General features: G+C 35.3%; 1 protein-coding gene across 2 annotated transcripts in view; it reads left to right on the top strand.

Annotated features, from left to right (window-relative positions):
- LOC143238705 (uncharacterized) overlaps positions 1–26609 on the top strand; it is a 56823-nt gene that overhangs the window by 14223 nt on the left and 15991 nt on the right. The window contains exon 1 of one of the 2 annotated variants that reach the window (XM_076479169.1): positions 11643–11750. The exons of the other annotated variant lie outside the window; for it this stretch is intronic. Within the exon in view, the coding sequence (XP_076335284.1) occupies positions 11666–11750 (85 nt within the window). The 5' untranslated portion in view covers positions 11643–11665. Of the gene's footprint in view, positions 1–11642; positions 11751–26609 lie in introns of those variants that run through there. 2 annotated transcript variants of the gene reach the window in all.

Raw genomic sequence — 26609 nt, 5'->3', positions numbered from 1 at the left:
GGCCACTTTTCTCCATAGAGATATTTCTTTGTATATCCTGACGTGTAGGCCACTTTTCTCCGTAGAGATATTTCATTGTATACCCTGACGTGTAGGCCACTTTTCTCCATAAAGATATTTCTTTGTATACCCTGACGTGTAGGCCACTTTTCTCCAAAGACATATTTCTTTGTATACCCTGACGTGTAGGCCACTTTTCTCCATAGAGATATTTCTTTGTATACCCTGACGTGTAGGTCGCTTTTCTTTATTGAGATATTTCTTTGTATATCCTGACGTGTAGGCTACTTTTCTCCATAAAGATATTTCTTTGTATACCCTGACGTGTAGGCCACTTTTCTCCATAGAGATATTTCTTTGTATACCCTGACGTGTAGGCCATTTTTCTCCATAGAGATATTTCTTTGTATACCCTGACGTGTAGGCCACTTTTCTCCATAGAGATATTTCTTTGTATATCCTGACGTGTAGGCCACTTTTCTCCATAAAGATATTTCATTGTATACCCTGACGTGTAGGTCACTTTTCTCCATGGAGATATATTTCTTTGTATACCCTGACGTGTAGGTCACTTTTCTCCATAGAGATATTTCTTTGTATATCCTGACGTGTAGGCCACTTTTCTCCATAGAGATATTTCATTGTATACCCTGACGTGTAGGTCACTTTTCTCCATGGAGATATATTTCTTTGTATACCCTGACGTGTAGGCCACCCTTTTCCATGAAGACATTTCTTTGTATATCCTGATGTATAGATTATCTTTCTCCATGAAGACATTTTTTGTTTATCCTGTTTTGTACAGACACCTATCTTAATGTAGTTGTTTCTTTGCTTATACGTTTATATATACTGAAAACACGCTTTGATTAAAGTGTAAACACTCCAGTTAAGATAAATGAAGTGAAAAAGAAATAAACAAATCTTTGTATGTCTACTACGAAAAACATAAAACCGTAGTAGAGTTGTTAAAAATGTTTAGGAAACCACTGAGAATTTCTAGTTGAGATTTCACGAGCATTTACAAATATAAAGAACTTTGTGTAATATCGATTCATTTCAGCACTTATGTAATGAAGCAATATTTACAGTTGTTTTCATTGAATTAAAACATTTAATTGTCGATGGCTGAAATTATTATCTGTATTTTAACACTTCTAAAATATTTTTTATTATAATTATCTGGATCGAATTCACATTTTTCAAATATGCTGATAACATAGCAAGAGGCCGTCTCTGCTGAAACTCCGCCTTCCTTCGTAATTGACGTTGTCAGTTTTAGCTACAGACAGCCGTCAACGAAAAGCCGCGAAAAGTGAACAAAATGTAAACTGAAGGCATTTAAAAAATAATAACTGCCATGTACAAACCAAACGTTATATTTATATATGAGTGCGTTATCTTAGTGCCTTTAAATTGTAATTTATTTCTTGTTTAACAACTTGAAAAATATTATCTTCTGTTTATTTGCTCTACGCTCTTGCTTGAAAGTTACTTCTATTTTTACAAGTAAAAACAATTGTTCACAAATTTTCAAGTCATAAATATTTAATTTTTAACCTGCGACAACAAAATATACTATGGATGAACACCAAACATGTTACAGTTTATTAGGATGAATTATCAACCACGAAACGAAGGGCAACCCTGTGATTGCCTTATTACCATATAATATGACATAGATATGGTCATTAATTACAAATCTATGTTTTAGCTTTTTCTGATCGGGAGTTGATATTAAATCTCAGATTTTAAAATTTTAATCTGTGACACGTGTTCTAATAATCTGATTTTGTTCTCCTTTACAAACGTTTACGTAATGAGCTTTGAAGTTCTACAAGCTTTGCATACATTAACTAAAAATTGCGCTACAGAAATCATGGTTGAAAAATGTGTACATTTCATTATTACTCCAGTGTTGTCTAATGTTAACAAAACTGTATTTTCATGTCCCGTGTTCTTAGTATTTTCAAGTACTTAAGTTATACACTCAAACAAATCTGTAAACCAGATCTGAGAACTGCGTGTTTCCTTAAAATATGTGCTCATAGAATGTTTATTTTCTTTTTAAGTTCTGTTTACAGAACTCCACCACTTAAAACATGACTGTGTCAATTTAACTTTATCAGTTTTGTTTCCAACGTCCTCTCAGTAATCCAGCCCTTTCTATTCAGACACTGTCCTATTGTTTATACGTCCACAGAATCCTAACCCTTACTTTATAACTGTGCCTATAGAACTATAACTCCACGTTTACAATTGTGTCCAAAGCACTCCTCTCTTTCCATCAGCGTTCGTAGAACTCCAGCCGTTTCAGAGCTGTCTCCACAGATTTCGAAACTCTTGCTTTGCATTTGTGTCTACGGAACTCGATCCATATTTTTACAGCCAGTGTTCACAGAATCCCATTCCTTTTACAGCTCTCCAGTGACTTCAAAACCCTTGCTTTACAGATGCGTCCGTAGAACGTGAACTATTCAGAGAACTCCAGACCTTCTACACTTGGGTATACGGTTTAACCTTTTGCAAACTTTACGGCTGTGTTAATTATTATTTAAACGTTTATTTTTAATGATACTCGTTTTTAAGTAGGTAAATATAAGTTATTTCAAGATTCTCAGAATGGACAAGACACCCAGTGAAGACGTGGCTTTGAGGATGTAAAGATTAAATTAGTTTTTCATCAAAAACTCACTATTAACGTCACTTCGCACCTATATAAACCACTAGAGAATCAATGCGGGTTTCAACATCATGGACTTGTTTTCGTACGCGTCCTGTAACCCTGCTGTGCGCTGCTGTATGCAACATTTCATAGATCAACCCATGCATGTGGGCAGGATGTTTCGTAACAACGATCACCACGAAACTGATCATAAACCTGTCGAATCTTCGCTGAGCTGCTCGCGTTGATAAGTGGCAATGCCAGTTTGAAAATGTAAAACTGAAAGAAAATGTTATGTATCACAAGCAGTGGTTTCAAATGACATAGCGTTAAGACCTCGACTGTACTAAGTACTCTGAATTTACGAGTTGGATACATACACTTTCGTGTAAATATGCTTCTAACCAACTTGTGTTATGGACCATGCTTTTTGGACCACTTCAGACAGAAGACGAACGATTTGGAATTTTTCACTTAATGAGCTCTCTACTAAAGCCCAAACTATCTAACAACTCGCGCACCTACGACGTCGTGAATTCTCACACACGTGATTAAATAGATCTTTGGGATAAGAATATATAGCTTTAAAGAAAATTTTCTATAAAACTCATAATAAAACTGAAGCCCCCCGCTAGTACAGCGGTAAGTCTACGGATTTACAACGGCAAAAGTAGAGGTTCGATCCCCTCGGTGGGCTCACCAGATAGCCCGATGTGGTTTTGCTGTAAGTAAACAAACAATAAAACTGAAATTCTTTAACACATCAGTTGTATGTGGCCATGTCTTATTAACGCCATGACCATACACCATGCAATGTTTTTTTTGTCTTTTCAATGCCTGAAATAAAATAAGATTTAAGGCGTTCTCTGGTGGACTCTGATTCTGAGTAAACGTAATAGTGCGTAGTACTCTACATACAGTGTAGTGGAAAGTGTACTGTAGCTTATATTCTCAGTATGTATTTTTGAGAAGCTTGAATCAGGACTGAATTTTATTAATAAATCAAATACAATTCAATATTTGACAACTATGGTTTGACCAATACACAAACACAAGCAACTGGTAGGTAAGATAGAAATGTCTAATTCTAACTTCTAATAAAGACGAATTCTTTTTTGTTAAATGGTAGATCAAATATTTATTAATGCATAAACTGAAATAGGTTTACATACACATGTTAAAATTGCTATTGTCATAGTGCCACAGTTTCAACCCTGTATTTTTAAATGAGACATTCGTTTTTCTCCCTCGGTCAGGGGCCACTTTCGCTCCGCCCTACAGTAATCCACTTCAGGATGTTTTATCACAATAAGTATCCACTAAGAGATCAATTTTGCCGTTTGTAGCATTTCATAGGCTGAAGGTTTTCATTCTACAGTTTCTCGTGTAGCTAACAACTACGAAACAAAACAAAAAAGGAGTAACAATAGATAGAATGTATACTAATTAATTAGAAAAAATCAATAGTTATGATGTTTTCTAATTAATTAGAAAAAATCAATAGTTATGATGTTTACTAATTAAGTAGAAAAATCAATGGTTATGATGTTTTCTAATTAATTAGAAAAATCAATAGTTATGATGTTTACTAATTAATTAGAAAAAAATCAATAATTAAAAGTGTGTTTGTATTTAGCAAAAGCGAAGGAAGTTATCGCCTCACTCCACTAAGGTGAATCAAACCCCCTATTTGTAGCATTAGAAACCCGTAGACTTGCCGCTGTACTAGCGGGAAATGATAGTTATGTTCTTTAGAAATAAGCTATAAAAGCAGTATTAATAGTTAGGACGCTTAGTAACAAATTAGAATAAATGAAATATTTTCTCTGCAGTGCTTCCGCATGTAAACTGATTATATCTGCTTGGAGCAGAGTGCATGTATCGTGTTCCATTCAACATAGTATTATATATTTGATGTTAGGGTTATCAACTTTTCATTCTATCATAAAGTGCTGATTTATCAACAGTTTCTGGTAGAGGAGGGTAACTAATAGGTGCAATACACTAGGATGCCGAAAAACCTGTAGATACACATTTCTTAGGTTATAGAGGTTAACAATTTTCGTAATGGATACTATTATTTTTTATTTGAAAATCATCTTTCATTCCCCGTCTTGTCAGAGTTTGAATCAGACTAGTAGTTTACACACACACACACATTTTGTAACACATCTGAACCTATCTTACAGCATTTAATATAGACACGCATAATTAATTGTCAATTATAAATAACATTCTTCACCAGTACAGGGTTGGTCTTATGGAATAAGTCCGTGAGCATTCGGTTAATAAAGGTATCTGTTCTTTTTATTGCAGATAGGTGGCAATTTTATATACTTTAATTTTTTATTATTATTAATATGTTTTTTTTCATCGAACGTGATAATAATTGTTAGTTTGTTTGTTTTTTGAATTTCGCGCAAATTTACACGAGAGATATCTGCGATAGCTGTCCCTAATTATGCAGTGTAGGACTAGAGGGAGGGCAGCTAGTCATCACCACCCACTGCCAACTCTTGGGCTACTCTTTTATCAACGAATAGGGGGATTCACTGTAACATTATAACGTCCCCACGGCTGAAAGGGCGAGCACGTTTGGTGCGACAGGGATTCGAACCCGTGACCCTCAGATGACGAGTCGAGTGCCTTAATCACCTGGCCATGCCGGGCCGTGTGTGTTTCTTATAGAAAAGACACATTGGGCTATCTGCTGAGTTCACCGAGAGGAATCGAACCCCTGATTTGAGCGTTGTAAATCCTTAGCCTTACCGTTGTACCGGCGAAGGACATGTGACAATAATATCGAACTGAATGTTGTATTTATCCGCCACATACGATTATTAATTTGTCTCGTGCGCATTCAGCGAACACTCATACGTTAGGATATATTTAGTCAGTTATAATTTCTTAAATACATTTCTACGTTACCGAAAAACTGAAGCGTTTAAATGAATTTAACCAATATTCTGTAATGAACTTTCTTTCTTTAGTTAATATACAGACGCATGGCCCTATGTTATTTCATACTTACCCAATGGGGCACGGCATGGCCAAGTGTGGTAAGGCGTTCGACTCGTAATTCGAGGGTCGCGGGTTCGAATCCCGGTCGCACCAAACATGCTCGCCCTTTCAGCCGGGGAGGCGTTATAAAGTGACGGTCAATCCCACTATTCGTTGGTAAAAAAAGTAGCCCAAGAGTAGGCGGTGGGTGGTGATGACTAGCTGCTTTCCCTCTAGTTTTATACTGCTAAATTAGGGACGGCTAGCGCAGATAGCCCTCGAGTAGCTTTGTGCGAAATTCCAAAACAACCTTACCCAATGCACTGATAGTACCACTGTTGGAAATTTACTTTCCAAGAGAAGCTAACAGAAATCATTTTCTTATTTTCCACCTACTTTAGATTTCTACTGGTCATAAAAACTCACAGATTGAATTCAATAGTTCAGACGTATATAAATGAAATTATGAAATGGTAATAAATTCGAGGCTGGGCGTTAAATAGTACTTAGAGTTTTTTACTCTATATCGAAAGGCCCAAGGTTCGAGACCTGATGCTGCTGAATGTGGTACCCTCTGTCAGCTGTGCGACAGTTCGTGTGGCGACGGGTCTACCGGCTGACTGGTTTAAATTTAAAGGGGCTAGATCCTCAATCTTAAAGAGTCCTTCATCTGGCCGTTTTCATCCTGTGAACAAAGGTGCCTCCATGTTTTGTTTATGTGATGACACATCAGAGTATTAGATGTGACGTCATGATTATTTTACTTACTTTAAAAAGATGTAACTGACATAAAACAATTTAATAACATTTATAAATTACGGGTTAAACAATACAAAAACACAAGCAATTGGTATAAAAGACAGAAAGGCCTAATTATAATGTTTATATTAAGTATAAATAAATGAAGACGAATTGATTTTTGTAAAATGGCTGATCAGATATTCATGAATGCATAAACTGAAATAGGTTTACATGAAACAGCGACAATTGCTACTGTCATAGTTTTAAACATATATGTTTAATGAGACATCCATTTTTTTTCTCTGAATCGGGGGTCCCCTTCAATCAGTCGGTCACATTAATCTGCCTCAAGGCGTTTTATCACAATAAGTATCCACTAAGGGATCAGTTTTACCATTTGTAGCATTCCATGTTTTGCTTATTTTTAAGAATGTGTAATTGACATAAAACAAGTTTCCTTGAATATTTTATTTTCTCATAATTTTACATGATTTTTTTTTATTCTTTGCTCTTCAAACATATTTTTAGATTGCGTTGATATAGATCAATTTGCTGCCTTTACAAATTTGAGATTCTCTTGTTTGTACAACCACAGGTAAAAATGTGACAAGCTGTTAAATAGATTACTCTAAAAACTAAAAATATTACAGTATAAAAGCACTAACTTCTCTCTACATGTCCACGGACTTACAACGCTAAAATCAGGTGTTCGATTCCCCTAGGTGGACTCAGCAGATAACCTGATGTGGCTTTGCTATAAGAAAACACACACACTCTCTCTACATAGGCAAATATTTCGATTAACTTAGTGTAAACGCTTTTCACTGGTTAAACGTGACTATATTTATCATGAAACAATTCTATTAGTTTTATTATGTTCTTTAACACTACATTTTTATTCATCTCTTTAGAGTTTTCTGACAATAATAGTGTATTTTTACTATTTGTGGTTATGGTTGAAGTACTAGAATACACTGTTCTAAACACAAACCTTAATGAGTAAAAAAAAAGTACAATAAAGCAAATAGTATTGATTTGTGAAATGGATAATTAATTATAAGAGAAAATATAGTTTCTAAATTATTTTTAGCTACTCGGAAACTTTATTTATAATCATTTTATTAAGGTCACAAGTTATGCACTTTATTTCTGGGTTTTTTTTTCATCTGATAAGTGCTCTTTTATTGGATAATTCTTTTGTGTTAAAAATAAAAAAAAAAATAATTCAATAGAGTTTTATAACAAGAACCAGAACCAGTTTTGTTCCTGACTCCTTTTCTTTGTTCTTGTTTGCTGATTCTTCAGCTTAAATGTGTCCTCTCACGTGGAATATCTTAAGTTAAACACAAGTTAATTAATCAGGAAAACGTTTCGTTTTTGTTGTTGTTTTTAATCAGTAATTTCTCGTAATGGCAAAGCAATCATATATTAACATATTGTGCCATAATTTTAAAATATGATCCTTGACGCCCCCTATTAGCACAACGGCATGTCTGCGGACTCATACTGCTAGAAATCTGGTTTCGATACCTGTGGTCGGCAGAGCACAGATAGCCCACTGTGTAATCTGGTGATTAATTACAAATAATCAGTCAATATATCAACGATTCTTGGCTCGAAACCAATAGCTAATCAAGTCACGTGAACCAAAACTTCATATTAAATTGGTTTATTTTCAATTTCGCAAAAGCTACATGAGGGCTATCTGCGCTAGCCGTCCCCAATTTAGCAGCTAGTCATCACCACTCACCGGCAACTTTTGGGCTACTCTTTTGCCAACGAATAATGGGATTGACTGTCACATTACAAGACCCAAACGGCTGAAAGAACGAGCAAGTGTGCTGTGACAGGGATTCGAACCCGCGACCCTCGGATTACGAGTCGAGTGCCTGAACCATTTGGCCATGCCAGGCTCAAGACATTACTGGAAATATAAAATATTGTTAACATCTCACTGATGAAACAATGGATTCTAATATTCACTTAAAAACAGCCTTCGAACGTTATATTCATTTAATTATACTTATTGTCCGGTTGATATTTATTTAAGTTTCTTTCTAAGTTGGTAACTAGCTCCCTTTCTGATCGGTAGTTCACATATTGTAATTCCACCTGTTAATAACTACTCTGATCGGAAATTGACATATTGTAATTCCACGTGTTAGTAACTACTCTGATCGGAAACTGACATATTGTAATTCCACGTGTTAATAACTACTCTGATCGGAAACTGACATATTGTAATTCCACGTGTTAATAACTACTCTGATCGGAAACTGACATATTGTAATTCCACGTGTTAATAACTACTCTGATCGGAAACTGACATATTGTAATTCCACGTGTTAATAACTACTCTGATCGGAAACCGACATATTGTAATTCCACGTGCATTGTTCTGATCGGAAGCTCACATATTGTAATTCCACGTATAAGCCATTGACTTCTAGCAGATTGGACTAATCTCGCCTGATTGCTTTCGTTCATCACGAGATCAGTTGTTACATTAGGAATGTGCATGTGAATGTTTTATTCCAACGTAAATCTCACTATGACCAGTTAATTCGTGTGGCTGCAAAGGTTAAGTTGTGAAACATAATAACCACCTGTGATTTTCAGCGGATATATTGTGCATAGAAGTGATGGGAAATGCATTATAGTTTGTGCTGTCAAATTACCGAAATTGTACATTATGTTCTGATTACCAGGTCTGTTCACGGTTCAACAGTGTTAAACGTTTCTGCGAACAAGAAAAAAATGACTTTGACTTAATTTGTTCACCAGGGCTTCCTACACATTTGTATCACTTACTAAACATTTGAAAAAGCGGTGCTGAAATTACTTGACGGTCCCCGTATCGATGGGCACTAGGAGCCAATCACAATGCAGCGGTGTCAATTCTCGATGACAAGGCACCAGACCGGAGTGGAGGGGCGGCAACAAAAATAAAGGCACCGAAATCCTCTCAGAAAGTTATTTTTGAAGAGGTCGGTCGGACCGTACAAACACTCTGAAACATCGTTTGTTAAATGTCTGTAAGCCTAGCTAATTGTTGGCGTGTCCTGTTTTTCAATGACAGCACATGTTAAATTTAGCTTTGATATATAAATCATGGCGCTTGTGCACGCGCGCTATACTCTCAAACTGCCGTGGTTTCCAATTTCACTTCATTCTACTTCAACTACCCTTTGATGTGCTCTCCCCACGCCACCCCTAAGCCTATCACATTCTACGTTAGGACGTGGGGGATAAAGGTAACCTGTTTGTTCTCAAAATAAACCAAACAGAAAGTAAGTTTACTCACATGAGTATCGCACGAACTCGATAAAGACTTAAACTACGTCATCATATGAGGCACAGTTGTTGTTGTTTTGTTTTATATTTCCCAGGAGCGCGTTTTACCTAAACAACTGTTCACTCAACTAAATGTTACACATCTGAATCTGTTCTACCTTTAATTTTTATACCCTCAATAAAATGAGAACACAAATAAATGTTCTGAGACCTGTTTTTGTTGTGTTTTCGGTGGACAGATTTGTCTTCATTGAAAATAATTGGTGTGTGCGTGTTTTCTTACAGCAAAGTCACATCGGTCTACCTGCTGAGTTCACCGAGGGAAATCGAACCGCTGATTTTAGAGTCGTAAATCCGTAATTAATTGGTATTAATTAGATAAAAGCTGTAATCGTCATATAATTTTTATCTAACAGTTCGATTTTGCAGGGTTTTTTCAGCTAAAAACTGTACCTATTAATTTTAAACTGTGAACAAAATCTCAATATAAACCAACAACTCTTCATAAATGTTTTAGGTTCACCTGTTTCCAAGATCGGAAAGCCAATTTAACATTGAGAAAGACTCAATAAAAGAAAAAAACAAATAAACGCACGTTTAAAGAAAGAATTACCTCGTACTCAAGTTAGATTTATATTGAAAATACGAATACCTGCACAGATATAAATAGGCCTAGTATGGCTAGGTGGTTAAGGCACGCGACTCGTAATACAAGGGTCGTGGGTTCGAATCCCCGTCACACCAAATATGATCGTCCTTTCAGCCGTGGGGGCGCTATAATGTGACGGTTATTCCTACTATGCGTTGATAAAAGAATAGCCCAAGAAATGGCGGTGGGTGGTGATGACTAGCTGCCTTCCATCTTGTCTTACACTGCTAAATTAGGGACGGCTAGCGCAGGTAGCCCTCGTGTTGCTGTGCGCGAAATTCAAACTTGACCAGATATAAATAAAACGTTTTTAATTAAGACCAGTGCTATTTTTCGTACGATATTAACAATATTTTTACAACCGATTTTAATGGATTATTTGCAAATTATTTATTATAATAACGTATGAGTAACATACGCGTAAAAACAAGATATGATTCTTATATAAATAATTCCATTATTTACTGCTAATGCCCTCTATGTGTATCACATGGAAAACAGAATAAAAATAACATGATAAATCTGAGAGCTAACTCTTTATCCAACAGTGTTACATGTCAACACCTAAACAATATCTCTACAAGTTCGTCTTTCCTCGGGAGTAATGTGAGTTTTTGGTTCGTGTATTTGTTAATAGGCTGACTTCAAACTATCAGAAATAAACATTCCTGCCATATCCATTAGAAATACGTCAATAGATGTGATACAGGTTATACAGTCGTCCGTTTGTTGAAGTGAAACGCTACTTTTATATATATATATATATACATCCTTGTAGCGATTACAGTCTTACACGTGTTAAAACCATCTATATTAAGCTATTCGAGAAAAAAAAACAAACAACTCTAAATAGGCGTCCGAATAAAATATTCAGACAGGTTAACAGCACATATCTGGCGTATTTTGAAACACACGTTATGACCCACTGTGCGTCACGTGAGAAGTACCCTAAAGTTTCGCGTGCAATGTGTTTGGTGAACATTAAAACCACGTTTTATATATGGAAGTGGAACGAGCTCTCTGTGCGTGACCATCATCGAATTTTAATGTTGTCATGACAGCTGTTTGTCACAATTTTGGATTTGTCTCTATGGCGATGTGCGTGTTGTTAATTACTTGGTATATGCTCTTTACTCACGAAAAATGAAGTCAGCTTCTGGCAAGGCGAACATAACTTACCAACTACAAAGACAACTATAGGAAACATTCGAAGCTCTAACCTCTCCTTAAAGTCGATCGATTTTTCAATAGAAATCACCTATCAGTTAACACAAGCGAATGCTGGCCACGTCGCACAGTAATGGCTGCAGTCTTAGATGTGGACTTTAGAGTCTGTTTCAATTCGCTGGATGTTTCGAAGAGAGACACGACGTGGAATATTAAGCAGAAAAGGAAAACCGGGTGATATATATTTCTATATAAATACAGTTCACGTCTTATGTTCATTCAATATTAGCAGAACACACATTACGAGCGCTCTTCTAAGCTAATTTCAAGTCAGCTAAGCGTGACTAAATTGTCTTCCTTTGTCGTAGATATATATATAAGGAAAGACAACGTTCAATGAATTAGACGATTGATAAATTGTGGAAAAAAAAGGAAGGGCAGGAGGGAAAGAGACCTAGATTATGTAAATAGACAAAACTCTAACTTATTCTCTCGATTTCTTTCCATACTGCTTTCTGTAGACTTCTCAAACTTTGAATTATATGTGTTGCATCTATCATTTGAATCGCAATGAGAGATGTATATATTTAGATAGACAGACACACCCAGAGTGAATATAAATATTACCCCATAGTTAAATTAGCTTTATATTAAAAATATGTAAACATAGAAAGAATCGTTTTAAAAATACACCGTATTTAAATTAGTTGTATTTTAAAAATTAGCTGTCCTAATAGAATAAAATTTCACCAAAAACATATCGACAACCTTAAGTTTTATTCAGAATAGCTTAGACGTGGTACAGAGTGTTAGAAACCCGTCACAGAAAGGTCTTCATTATGCAGTTGGTCTATCTCAATTAGCATGCTAACCCTATTTTTAAATGAGCTATTGTAGACGTTTCATGTTCTTTCCCGCCTTCATTTACAGTCTTCTGAATTAGTTTATTCGGAATTAACCAGGAAGCTACACCATGGGCTATCTGTGCTCTGCCCACCACGGATATCGAAATCTGGTTTCTAGAGGTGCGAGTCCGCAGACATACCGCTGTGCCATTGGGGGTTACTTAGAGTACTAACACATCCTAATCCTATCCTAAATACCAAACAAAACAATCCGGTAGATAAAAGAACAACAAAACGTAAATATAACGTTTCTTTCTTTCTCTACATTACCAACGTAAAGTATTTGGAATATATATTTTTTTTATTTTAGAAAAGAAATAACGTTATAACGTTAGAAACCGAATTTCGATACCTGAAGTGGGCAGAGCACCGATAGCCCTTTTGATAGCTTTTAATAATAATTTTGTTTGCACAGAATTAATTGTTCAGCTGGACTCACTTTGAGAGAGTCAATCAAATATTTGGCTATTTTGTTTTTATTCGACTATTTCTATACTTGAAACAATCGCACGAAGAAATGTGGCGAGTGTGTTTCATAGTTATTTATCTGTCTTGTTGATGGCGCCCCATTTTCGATTATAAAAGGTTCAAAACCAAATATCTTTGTTATTCGAAAGCTTTTGCATTTGAGACTTACTAGTACATAGTGTGTATTACAGTGTGTGCATCTAAGATCTACTAGTTTATAGTGTGTATTATAGTGTCTGCTTTTGGCAGCTAAGATGCACTAGTACATATGGTGTATTAATGTCTGCTTTTGGTATGTAAGATGTACTAGCATATAGTGTGCTTACAGTGTCTGCTTTTGGCATCTAAGATATACTAGTACACGTCTAAAGTAACTTAGAACTCAGTGTATAAAACTTTGAGATTTAATGTATGCTATTAGTGTTTATTATAGTGTCTGCTCTGTACTTTTGTTAAGGCGTTCACAATCTCATAAAGACATATCATGAAGAACAAGAACAGACATATCCAACACCTAAAACTCTAAGTATACAGATTAATGCAGTAATCTCTCTGAATAAAATAGTGTTAAAGTAATATATTTACAGTTAGATATATAGACTTTTCAGAGTCTTGCATATGTTATCAGATAGGTGAAATAGAATGCACTTGTTTGGAGCCCTTCAAGAGTTTAACATATATAATAAACAGCGAAACAGTTTAAGGTAACGAGAGGACAACATAATACAGTGAGGACAACATAATACAGTGAGGACAACATAATACAGTCCAGAAGTGCTAAGCAGTAACAATAATGTTTGCAAAAATACAACTGACCTTTACGAGCACAATTAGCTTATATGGAAACACGATTAAGGCCTGATGTATAACACAAATATGAGCGAAAGATCCACCCATGTTGAGTAATATAAACATATGTGAAATAAACAACTGACTCCTTGTGAGAAACATCTCTGGTGAGAAATCGTTGTTATCGGTTGTTGTTTTTTATATTATTCACACTTGAAACCAACAAAACAAAAGTCAAAAACTTGCAAACCTTTTTAAAGACAAAATTGTTTCTATAGACCGGTAGAACAAGTGAAATAAAAGTTAAAACAATTTTAGTTTTATCAAAACTAATTTTTGGAAAGATATTTGATAGAAGTCAGGTTCATAAGATTTTGATGTATCTGATAGAAGTCAGGTTCATAAGGTTTTGATGTATCTGATAGAAGTCAGGTTCATAAGGTTTTGATGTATCTGATAGAAGTCAGGTTCATAAGGTTTTGATGTATCTGATAGAAGTCAGGTTCATAAGGTTTTGATGTATCTGATAGAAGTCAGGTTCATAAGGTTTTGATGTATCTGATAGAAGTCAGGTTCATAAGGTTTTGATGTATCTGATAGAAGTCAGGTTCATAAGGTTTTGATGTATCTGATAGAAGTCAGGTTCATAAGGTTTTGATGTATCTGATAGAAGTCAGGTTCATAAGATTTTGATGTATCTGATAGAAGTCAGGTTCATAAGGTTTTGATGTATCTGATAGAAGTCAGGTTCATAAGGTTTTGATGTATCTGATAGAAGTCAGGTTCATAAGGTTTTGATGTATCTGATAGAAGTCAGGTTCATAAGATTTTGATGTATCTGATAGAAGTCAGACTCATAAGGTTTTGATGTATCTGATAGAAGTCAGGTTCATAAGGTTTTGATGTATCTGATAGAAGTCAGGTTCATAAGATTTTGATGTATCTGATAGAAGTCAGGTTCATAAGGTTTTGATGTATCTGATAGAAGTCAGGTTCATAAGGTTTGATGTATCTGATAGAAGTCAGGTTCATAAGGTTTTGATGTATCTGATAGAAGTCAGGTTCATAAGATTTTGATGTATCTGATAGAAGTCAGGTTCATAAGGTTTTGATGTATCTGATAGAAGTCAGGTTCATAAGGTTTTGATGTATATGATAGAAGTCAGGTTCATAAGGTTTTGATGTATCTGATAGAAGTCAGGTTCATAAGGTTTTGATGTATCTGATAGAAGTCAGGTTCATAAGATTTTGATGTATCTGATAGAAGTCAGACTCATAAGGTTTTGATGTATCTGATAGAAGTCAGGTTCATAAGGTTTTGATGTATCTGATAGAAGTCAGGTTCATAAGATTTTGATGTATCTGATAGAAGTCAGGTTCATAAGGTTTTGATGTATCTGATAGAAGTCAGGTTCATAAGGTTTTGATGTATCTGATAGAAGTCAGGTTCATAAGGTTTTGATGTATCTGATAGAAGTCAGGTTCATAAGGTTTTGATGTATCTGATAGAAGTCAGGTTCATAAGGTTTTGATGTATCTGATAGAAGTCAGGTTCATAAGGTTTTGATGTATCTGATAGAAGTCAGGTTCATAAGATTTTGATGTATCTGATAGAAGTCAGGTTCATAAGGTTTTGATGTATCTGATAGAAGTCAGGTTCATAAGGTTTTGATGTATCTGATAGAAGTCAGGTTCATAAGGTTTTGATGTATCTGATAGAAGTCAGGTTCATAAGGTTTTGATGTATCTGATAGAAGTCAGGTTCATAAGGTTTTGATGTATCTGATAGAAGTCAGGTTCATAAGGTTTTGATGTATCTGATAGAAGTCAGGTTCATAAGGTTTTGATGTATCTGATAGAAGTCAGGTTCATAAGGTTTTGATGTATCTGATAGAAGTCAGGTTCATAAGATTTTGATGTATTTGATAGAAGTCAGGTTCATAAGGTTTTGATGTGTCTGATAGAAGTCAGGTTCATAAGGTTTTGATGTATCTGATAGAAGTCAGGTTCATAAGGTTTTGATGTATCTGATAGAAGTCAGGTTCATAAGGTTTTGATGTATCTGATAGAAGTCAGGTTCATAAGGTTTTGATGTATCTGATAGAAGTCAGGTTCATAAGATTTTGATGTATCTGATAGAAGTCAGGTTCATAAGGTTTTGATGTATCTGATAGAAGTCAGGTTCATAAGGTTTTGATGTATCTGATAGAAGTCAGGTTCATAAGGTTTTGATGTATCTGATAGAAGTCAGGTTCATAAGGTTTTGATGTATCTGATAGAAGTCAGGTTCATAAGGTTTTGATGTATCTGATAGAAGTCAGGTTCATAAGGTTTTGATGTATCTGATAGAAGTCAGGTTCATAAGGTTTTGATGTATCTGATAGAAGTCAGGTTCATAAGATTTTGATGTATCTGATAGAAGTCAGGTTCATAAGGTTTTGATGTATCTGATAGAAGTCAGGTTCATAAGATTTTGATGTATCTGATAGAAGTCAGGTTCATAAGGTTTTGATGTATCTGATAGAAGTCAGGTTCATAAGGTTTTGATGTATCTGATAGAAGTCAGGTTCATAAGGTTTTGATGTATCTGATAGAAGTCAGGATCATAAGGTTTTGATGCATCTGATAGAAGTCAGGTTCATAAGGTTTTGATGCATCTGATAGAAGTCAGGTTCATAAGGTTTTGATGCATCTGATAGAAGTCAGGTTCATAAGATTTTGATGTATCTGATAGAAGTCAGGTTCATAAGGTTTTGATGTATCTGATAGAAGTCAGGTTCATAAGGTTTTGATGTATCTGATAGAAGTCAGGTTCATAAGGTTTTGATGTATCTGATAGAAGTCAGGTTCATAAGGTTTTGATGTATCTGATAGAAGTCAGGTTCATAAGGTTTTGATGTATCTGATAGAAGTCAGGTTCATAAGGTTTTGATGTATTTGATAGAAGTCAGGTTCATAAGGTTTTGATGTATCTGATAGAAGTCAGGTTCATAAGGTTTTGATGTATCTGATAGAAGTCAGGTTCATAAGGTTTTGATGTATCTGATAGAAGTCAGGTTCATAAGGTTTTGATGTATCTGATAGAAGTCAGGTTCATAAGGTTTTGATGTATCTGATAGAAGTCAGGTTCATAAGATTTTGATGTATCTGATAGAAGTCAGGTTCATAAGGTTTTGATGTATCTGATAGAAGTCAGGTTCATAAGGTTTTGATGTATCTGATAGAAGTCAGGTTCATAAGGTTTTGATGTATCTGATAGAAGTCAGGTTCATAAGGTTTTGATGTATCTGATAGAAGTCAGGTTCATAAGGTTTTGATGTATCTGATAGAAGTCAGGTTCATAAGGTTTTGATGTATCTGATAGAAGTCAGGTTCATAAGGTTTTGATGTATCTGATAGAAGTCAGGTTCATAAGATTTTGATGTATCTGATAGAAGTCAGGTTCATAAGGTTTTGATGTATCTGATAGAAGTCAGGTTCATAAGATTTTGATGTATCTGATAGAAGTCAGGTTCATAAGGTTTTGATGTATCTGATAGAAGCCAGGTTCATAAGGTTTTGATGTATCTGATAGAAGTCAGGTTCATAAGGTTTTGATGCATCTGATAGAAGTCAGGTTCATAAGGTTTTGATGTATCTGATAGAAGTCAGGTTCATAAGGTTTTGATGCATCTGATAGAAGTCAGGTTCATAAGATTTTGATGTATCTGATAGAAGTCAGGTTCATAAGGTTTTGATGTATCTGATAGAAGTCAGGTTCATAAGGTTTTGATGTATCTGATAGAAGTCAGGTTCATAAGGTTTTGATGTATCTGATAGAAGTCAGGTTCATAAGGTTTTGATGTATCTGATAGAAGTCAGGTTCATAAGGTTTTGATGTATCTGATAGAAGTCAGGTTCATAAGATTTTGATGTACTTAATCACATACAATGTAATTAAAATTGTCTATAATTAGTTTATAACATCTTGTACAAAATTATACATGTATTCAATTATTTTAGATAAGTAGATGAAAAAAAATGATATTGTACTATTTCTAGACGCTGCCAAAGACCTATCGATTTAAACATGTTTATAAAGAAAAAAAGTGGCTAATATATTTTAAAGGCTGATTCTGTGGCCCAGTCTGCCACTTTAGGGTGCTCAACTCGTAACTTAAGAGGTGCGGGTTCCACCAAACATGCTCTCTCTTTCAGCCGCGGGGGCGTTATAAAGTGACGGTCAATCCCACTAATTTTAGTAAAAGAGTAGCTCAAAAGTTGGTCGTGGGTGGGATGACTAGCTACCTTAACTCTAGTATTTATTAAATTAGGGACAGCTAGCCCAGACAGTTCTCGTGTAGCTTTGCGCGGATTTCAAGGTAAATCAAACCTGATACTGTAGGTTATTTTTAAAATGAGCAAAAAGTAATTTTAATTTTTAAAAGTAACGTTATATATGTATATACACTTATATATTCGTACAATATTATTTTTAAGAAATGTTTAACTACATGAGAGCTTTCGAAAGGTAAATGCTGACAAACTAGATTTGAAGAAATACACTCGTGATGGACGGATAATAGAGTATCGGTTGTGTGTGCATGAGTGACATTGTTTCTATATTTAAAGTAGTTATTTTTTAATCAATCTGGTCTCGTGACCCTAGATTAGAGGCGTGTCTCTGGCTGTCTATCTTCATAGTTGAATATGCGTACTTGTGTGCATTTGGGAATATCTTGGTGCCCGAGACCTCAAGGCATATTGGTAGTATTGTTCAAAACAAGCGTGGTATATTAAATATTTACGTTAGTAGAAAATATAAAACATCGTATCTTTTACCTTTATACTCGCGCGTGCGTGTGTGTTCGTGTGTACGAATGGAATTCACTTTGTGTTTTATTGAAGACTGTTTAGATATAAACATAAACTCATACAACGAAATGGTCCTTTTTTCTGCTACACAGATTTAAGTGGTTGACACGAATGTCAGGTTTTCACTTAAAAATTGAGAAAACGTTGGTTCTTTCAAAATACCAGGAAAATACCCCTTTCACGATTACGCCTCTGATACATATGTATGTATACAAAAGGGCTGAAAAGCCTATATACCCGTTTAGAAGTACGCAAAGCACTTCATTATTTTTAAATAATCTGACGCATGCGTACATTGATCAGTGTAGATTGATAGGAAAATAAGACAAATGTATTTACTGGAATTCGATCAGTTTTCTTCTTCGCTTTGCATCATTCTTAGATGTTAAACGTTTAGTATAAAATGTATCTTTTATTGTTAAGAATCGAAAACTCTTTCATCTTAATTTATACACGTGTATTGTGTGTAAATACACACACATTAGGCCTTGTTATCCGTTGAATCATTAGATTCGTGGCTTCGCTCTGAGAAATTAGCAACACAAATTAAATCTCATATTTGATTTCGTCTATCTTTAGGTTTATTTTCTGGAATTTCTGGGCAATTTCGGGTTAAACTGTGTTATATTTTGGTTGTTTTGAAACTATTAACATCTATGATTGTTCGTTTGTTTTGAATTTCGCGCAAAGCTACACGAAAGCTATCTGTGCTAGCCGTACCTAATTTAGCAGTGTAAAACTAGAGGGAAGGCAGCTAGTCATCACCACCCATCACCAAATCTTGGGCTACTCTTTTACCAACCAGTAGTGGGATTGATCGTCGTATTATAATGCCCCCACAGCTGAAAGGGCGAGCATGATTGGTGCGACGGGGATTCGATTAGGAGCCGAGCGCCTTAACCATCTGGCAATGACGGGCCATAATTTTACGTATTCATGGTTTGTTAGAATAAAACTCAGATTATTATTGTGACAAAAAAGTATTTATTACTGTGTTACTTTCTAAACTTTGACGTAACAAAATAACCCTTACTTTGTTTGACGTATTGGGCATGATATAACTGTTATTTTTCTTCTAAATGTGGATCTAAGAAAAAATGCTGCAGTAGTTTTTTATATACTGAGTGAAACGAAAACGCATTCGTATCTAGAAATTGGAACGCATTAATTCCAATTAGTATATAAACGGCATTGAACAGTTACTGTTCTACTCGTAAACTATACATGGATTGCTGACAGACCAATAGGTGTTTGTATATTAGTTGATCAGTTTGTTTAATTTAGCAAGAGTAACCGTAGTTTTCTTCCGAGGTCTCTGTTGATTCGTTAAAGACAAATCAGTTTAATGAACGTTCATATAATATCATTCCACATATGTGTTTCTTCATATTCTCATAGCGAACTCGCTAGCACAAGTGTAGTGCAATAAATGCCATAAATGAAAACAATTCACCCTCAAATTTGTAATCTGGGTATTGTTCCATGTTACTTGTGTCTTATGTCTCTCATGAAGGTGTTTTTAGTTACAACACAGAACGTAATAAAATGATTATTACACATTAAATGAAGACCTTACAACACAGAAACTTATGACGTGTTTATTACACAATAAATAAAGAACTTAAAATATTGAAACTTATGACGTGTTTATTACGCACTAAATAAAGACCTTAAAACATAGAAACTAATTACGTGTTTATTGCACATTAAATAAAGACCTTACAACACAGAAACTAATGACATGTTTATTACGCATTAAATAAAGACCTTAAAACATAGAAACTAATTACGTGTTTATTACACATTAAATAAAGACCTTAAAACATAGAAACTAATGACGTGTTTATTACACATTTAATAAAGACCTTAAAACATTGAAACTAATTACGTGTTTATTGCACATTAAATAAACACCTTACAACACAAAAACTTATGACGTGTTTATCACGCATTAAATAAAGCCCTTAAAACATAGAAACTAATGACGTGTTTATTACACATTGAATAACACAAAAACTAATTTCGCGTTTATTGCACATTGAATAGCACAAAACTAATTACGTGTTTATTGCACATTGAATAACACAAAAACTAATTACGTGTTTATTGCACATTGAATAAATACATTAAAACACAGAAACTAATAAATGCATGTTAAGGTTTCTTTGTTTTCACTATTATACAAACTCTTGAATGGTGTTGTGAAAGCCAGGTATATTAGAATACAACACAGAATGAAACAGGGGTATGTCAATTGACATTGTGTAGTTCAGTACTCACAAAATTAAATATATCTTAAAAATAACCGGGAATTTTCATTCAACACTGAAAACAATATACAGTTTTATTTCACGGAATATCTTACCTCGGTACGCGTACTAGCAGTAACATAACACAAACAGGACAACGCATACCAATAACGTGAATAATTTTTACTTTATCATAAAGGAAGCAAGAGAAACAAGAATTATGCAGAATGTGCGTCAACCAGTGAAGAACCTTGACTTTTAACATTTTACTCACAACTACAACGGTTTAAGTTATGGTATTGAAAGCTGCTATTAAAACAATTAGAAAACTGAATTTGTATGTTTGACGATCTCGAAAAAATCCACTATTTCAAGAAAGATTTCAGGTTGTCAACACGTATCAGCGTTTACTTTATTTTCATTTTCTTTCCTTCTTCTTTGGTTAAGGTTACTCAAATATGGAAAAATACAAAAGATAAGTTAAATCTTCTCCGGTCTTCTCTCTTACAAAAGTTTGGAAAAGGCTTCATAATGATGGTTAATTAGAATCTCCGAAATGTCCTAAATAGGCCCCGGCATGGCCAAGTGGTTAAGGTACTCGACCAGTAATTTGAGAGTCGCGGGTTCGAATCCTCATCGCACCAAACATTCTCGCCCTTTCAGCCGTGGGGGCGTTATAATGTTACGGTCAATCCCACTATTCGGTGGTAAAAGAGTAGCCCAAGAGTTGGTAGTAGGTGGTGATGACTAGCTGTTTTCCATCTAGTCTTACTCTGCTAAATTAGGGACGGCTAGCGCAGTTAGCCCTCGTGTAGCTTTGCGCGAAATTATAAACAAACCAAACCAAACCTGGGTCAATGGAAAGTCTGTGGTCTTGTTCATTTGGTTGTTTTGAATTTCGCGCAGAGCTACACAAAGACTACTTGCGCTAGCCGTCCCTAATTTAGTAGTGTAAGACTAGAAGGAACGCAGATAGTCATCATCACCCACCGTTAACTCTTGGGCTACGAATAGTGGAATTGAGCGTTACATTATAACACCCTCACAGCTGGAAGGAGGAGCATATTTGGTGTGACGGGGATCTTTTGACGTATAACGATAAAATTCAGGGGTTCCATTCCCCACGGCAGGAAGAAACAGACATTCTAAGTAACGTTTTCTTTGCTTTCAAATGTTTCATGAGTTTCATAAGTTTTAACATAAATAACTATTATTTCTATGTTTAAAATTATTAATAAGTTTGTTAAGATGCGTGTTGCGTTCACTATAGTTAGTAAGTTTTTATTCATTACGTCCTAACTTAATTAAGTTAGTAACGATTTATAAATGTAGGTCTTATTTGAGTAAGTCCTATTAGTGACCTTAAAATGATCACCTGTAATGTGCAGCTCACAAATAATTAACCTATGTCCCTAATCTGTAATATAAAAACATAGGTTGTCATAATTTTGTTTATAGTTTTGTTTTATGTACGTACAGCTATTTAATATTAATTTGTGATCAAAGCCAACGATTTACCGAAATAAGAAATATATGGCTAGTGACGAGTATACTTAATTAAGTATAATGTTTGAACTGTACTACTTGTAATGATTAATAATCATAGTTTCATTAATTGGGTATTCTTTATGTTAACATTTTCGGCCATAAACCCAGCAATATTTCACGAAGCTCAATCAGACCAGGAAATCTGAGTGAGTCCTAAAATCATAACACAAAAATCATAAAAATTATTACAATGCAGCATAATAGGATAATAAACATAAAAATAATCATAATTATTAAATAAAAGTAGAAATTTGTTTTAACCAGAAATGTAAGTACAAGTAAAAATTATCAGACTTTGGTAAAAATCTATGCTTCGCTCGACCAATTTATTTTGCTTATTTTAGTCCGAAATCAACAAAATAAGGTAAAAATCTGAAATATTTTTCTAATGAAAAACGTTTAAAGTGGTCGTTCTTCTAAGACAACCTAAGTGTCGAAATAAGAGGCTTGCTAATCCTGATTTTAATCTTTATATAAAAAAAAAGCAACTCATTGACAGAACATTGGTATAATCAACCTGATTAGTGAGTTGTGTAAACCTCAACTTTCTGATAAATTTCATTTTATTCTGTAGCACACGCTACATTGTCCTAAGAACCTATGAATAAAAGCAAGAAAGAGAGTACAAGTAATAATATGTCAACCATACTATATCAGCCCCCCGCTAATACAGCGGTAAGTTTACGGATTTTCAACGATAAAATCAGGAGTTCGATTCTCCTCGGTGGGCTCAGCAGATAGCCTGATGTGGCTTTGCTGTAAGAAAAACATATACACCATATCTGCTCTCCCCCCAGTGGAATAGCGGTATGTATGTTTGCGGACTTACAACACTAGAATCCGGTTACACTATATCTGCTCTTCCCCCAGTGGAATAGCGGTATGTATGTTTGCGGACTTACAACACTAGAATCCGGATTTCGATATCCGTGGTGGGTGGGCAGAACACAGATAGCCCATTGTGTAGCTTTGTGCTTAAATACAAACAAACAAACAAACACATTGCAATATTCACTGCCAACGAGGCCTTTCACTAGATATCGGGTCTCAGCGGTCTGACTGACGTATGAGAGACACATTTCAGGAACAATAATGTTGTAGAAACACAGGTATAAAGAACAACGTTTCCTCATGTATATATTATCCTTAATAATCTGTCAAATAACGGACTGTAGTTATTATCATTTACATCTGAACCAAAAGATTTGGTGATCTAGTAAGTTAGTTATCGTAATGTTGGATGTGCGTCATTACGTATATTTCACGTATTACATGTATGCTATATATGGTTTAATTAGAAAGCACACCATAAACCTTTTACATATTTTTCGATTATAATTAAAATTACAAAGCAAAATTATTTGCATTTTTATTTCGGCGTATATAGCAAATCTGAATCACTTTGGCTGGTCAAACCATATCAGTATTATCGGGATTACGGACGAAAACATCGTTAACATTCAGGATAATCAACTTATGGTTCGATGCAACCTATTTTTATAAGCTTTAGATTTCAGCGTATTGATCTAATGGATTAAGCATTTCTAGTGAGTTAATTGTACCAAATATTCTTCAATTTTATTATTTATGCTATTAACTGTTATATATCAGTCATTTTACACTGCTGGCCAAAATCTTAAGGCCAATGAACATAAAGAAAAAATATGTATTTTGCGTTGTTAGACTCAACCACTTATTTGAATACAGCTTTGAAAGATGAAAATAAGAAAAGGGAAAATAAAAATAAAAAACTTTTTAGCATTTAATAGGGAAAATGTGAACACTGTGAAATTAGCTTAAATACTAGCTGGTCAAACGTTTAAGACCACACCAAAGAGAAGTCCTAAACAGGGTAGGAAATGTCCAACAAGAGGTCTTCGTAGTGACTGGCACGGCCGTCATTGCGAATAACTTCAAAAATTCTCTTTAGCGTGGTCGATATAAGCGTTTGCAGAAGTCTGGCTGGAATGTCATTCCAAGTGGTGAAGATGGCTTCACGAAGATCATGCACTTCCCTTGTCATCCACCCCCACACATTTTCAATGGGGCTCAGTTCGGGTGAACACGCTGGATGGTCCAAAAGAATCACGTTTTTCACCATGAAAACGTCCTTTGTCCTGCGGGCATTGTGGATTGCAGCGTTATCCTGCTGAAAGATCCAGTCATTTTCAGACAAGCGAGGGCCTTCAGTCAATAAGGATGCTCTCCCCAACATGCCAATGTAGCCAGCTGCTGTTTGACGCCCTGTATAACCTGAAGCTCCATTGTTCCATGGAAGGAGAAAGCACTCCAGATCATGATGGAACTTCCTCCACTGTGTCGTGTAGAAAATGTCTCCGGTGGGATATCCTTATCGTGCCAGTAACGTTGGAAGCCATCTGGACCATCCAGGTTAATTTTTTTCTCATCAGAAAACAAAACCTTCGTCCACTTTTCTAGTCCCATGTTTGGTGCTTCTCAGCAAAGTTTAACCGAGCTGTTTCGTGGTGTGGAAGGAGGCGTGGCCTTTGAAGACGTTTACGGTTTTTAAAGCCTTTCTCTCGTAGATACCGTCTTATTGTTCTTGAGCTGCACTGTGCGTCCGTAAGGGCATTAATGTGGTTCGACGATCGGCTGGTGTCTTGCCAGACATCCGTCAAATCCTTCTGCTCAACGCCGGCAAAATTTTCTTGAGACGACCACTTGGAATTCTCGTTCCGTATCCCTCAGGGTCTTTTAAGAAATTTGCAACATCAGTTTTACTACGCCCAATCTCACCAGTGATGGTACGTTGAGAGAGACTTTGCTTTTGCAGCTCGACAATTCTGCCACGTTCAAACTCTGTCAACTTTTAGCCTTTGCCATGGTTTTTACCCAATGTAACACAGGAGATGTCAGTGGGAGATGTTGACAACGCTAATGCTTGAACACAAATGACTAAATTTCGTTACGTGTTTACCGATTAACGCTTCGTTTCAGTATGGTCTTAAAATTTTGACCAGCTAGTATTTAGACTAATTTCATAGTGTTCACATTTTCCCTATTAAATGATAAAAAAAAAATATTTTTATTTTCCCTTGTCTTATTTTCGTCTTTCGAAGCTCTACTCAAATAAGTGGTTGAGTCTAACAACGCAAAAAGCATATTTTTTCTTCATGTTCATTGGCCTTAAGATTCTGGCTAGAGGTGTTTATAGTTAGTTTAATTATGATTCACCTTCATTTTATTACTTGTTCATATAAAACTGGCTCTTTATTAGAAAACATTACAAACTTTTCGAACATTTTTTTTAGCTATTTCAATTGAGGCATGGTGGCTCAGTAGTTTTATAACATAAAAAATCAGACTTCGACACCCTTAACGGACAGTTCTGTTTGTTTGTGAATTTCGCGCAAAGCTACTCGAGGGCTATCTGTGCTAGCCGTCCCTAATTTAGTAGTGTAAGACTAGAGGGAAGGCAGCTAGTCATCACCACCCACCGCCAACTCTTGGGCTACTCTTTTACCAATGAATAGTGGGATTGACCGTCACATTATAACGCTCCCACGGCTGAAAGGGCGAGCATGTTTGGCGCGACGGGGATCGAACCCACGACCCTCAGATTACAAGTCGAACGCCTTAACCCACCTGGCCAACTGGCCATCCTTTAACGGACAAAGCACAGATAATTCATTGTGTAGCCTTATGATTAAGAACAAATTAACCGACTATTTTAATTTCCTTATAAAAATGCTGTTTAATTTTCACTTTTTCCACACGTAGTTACAGAGGGTACCAGTCCCTTAACTTAATATTATCTCCAAAATTAGATATTAGCTGGAGATATAGGTGTCGACAACATAGAACATATAAAAACACATTATTCAATAAAATGAACGGAATTGTGTCGATAAAACGTTTTATTTTACAGAAACCTGGAGGGTCACAGAACAAGGGTTAGTAAAGTGTGAATTTGATTTATTGATTGCTTTGTTTTTGTATGCCTCTGAAGCTCGATATAGTTATATTTAAATACGAATGTCGTGTTTGTCTCGAACTTTCAAGTCCAGGTGGCTGGAATAAGAGATGATTTTGATGAAATGAAATTGACTGATTTGTTGTGAAGCTTCTTTCAAGGTAATCGTCACGTATCTGATATTTAAACGCTGCTTTCTGGACGAAGTGATGTCATTTGGGAGACATTGTTGATGCCAAAATCCTCGTATTGTGTGTCATCGTTGTATGTGCTAATTAATGACCGATTATGTGCGCATTCATTTGATAGGTGAAGCGCTTCCCTTTGAAATAATAATGTTATGTGA

The sequence above is a fragment of the Tachypleus tridentatus genome, chromosome 13 (genome assembly GCF_004210375.1).
Source record: "Tachypleus tridentatus isolate NWPU-2018 chromosome 13, ASM421037v1, whole genome shotgun sequence".
Classification (NCBI taxonomy): Eukaryota; Metazoa; Arthropoda; class Merostomata; order Xiphosura; family Limulidae; genus Tachypleus; species Tachypleus tridentatus.
The sequence above is the reverse complement of the archived record's forward strand: the minus strand, read 5'-3'. Positions and strand labels throughout refer to the sequence as shown.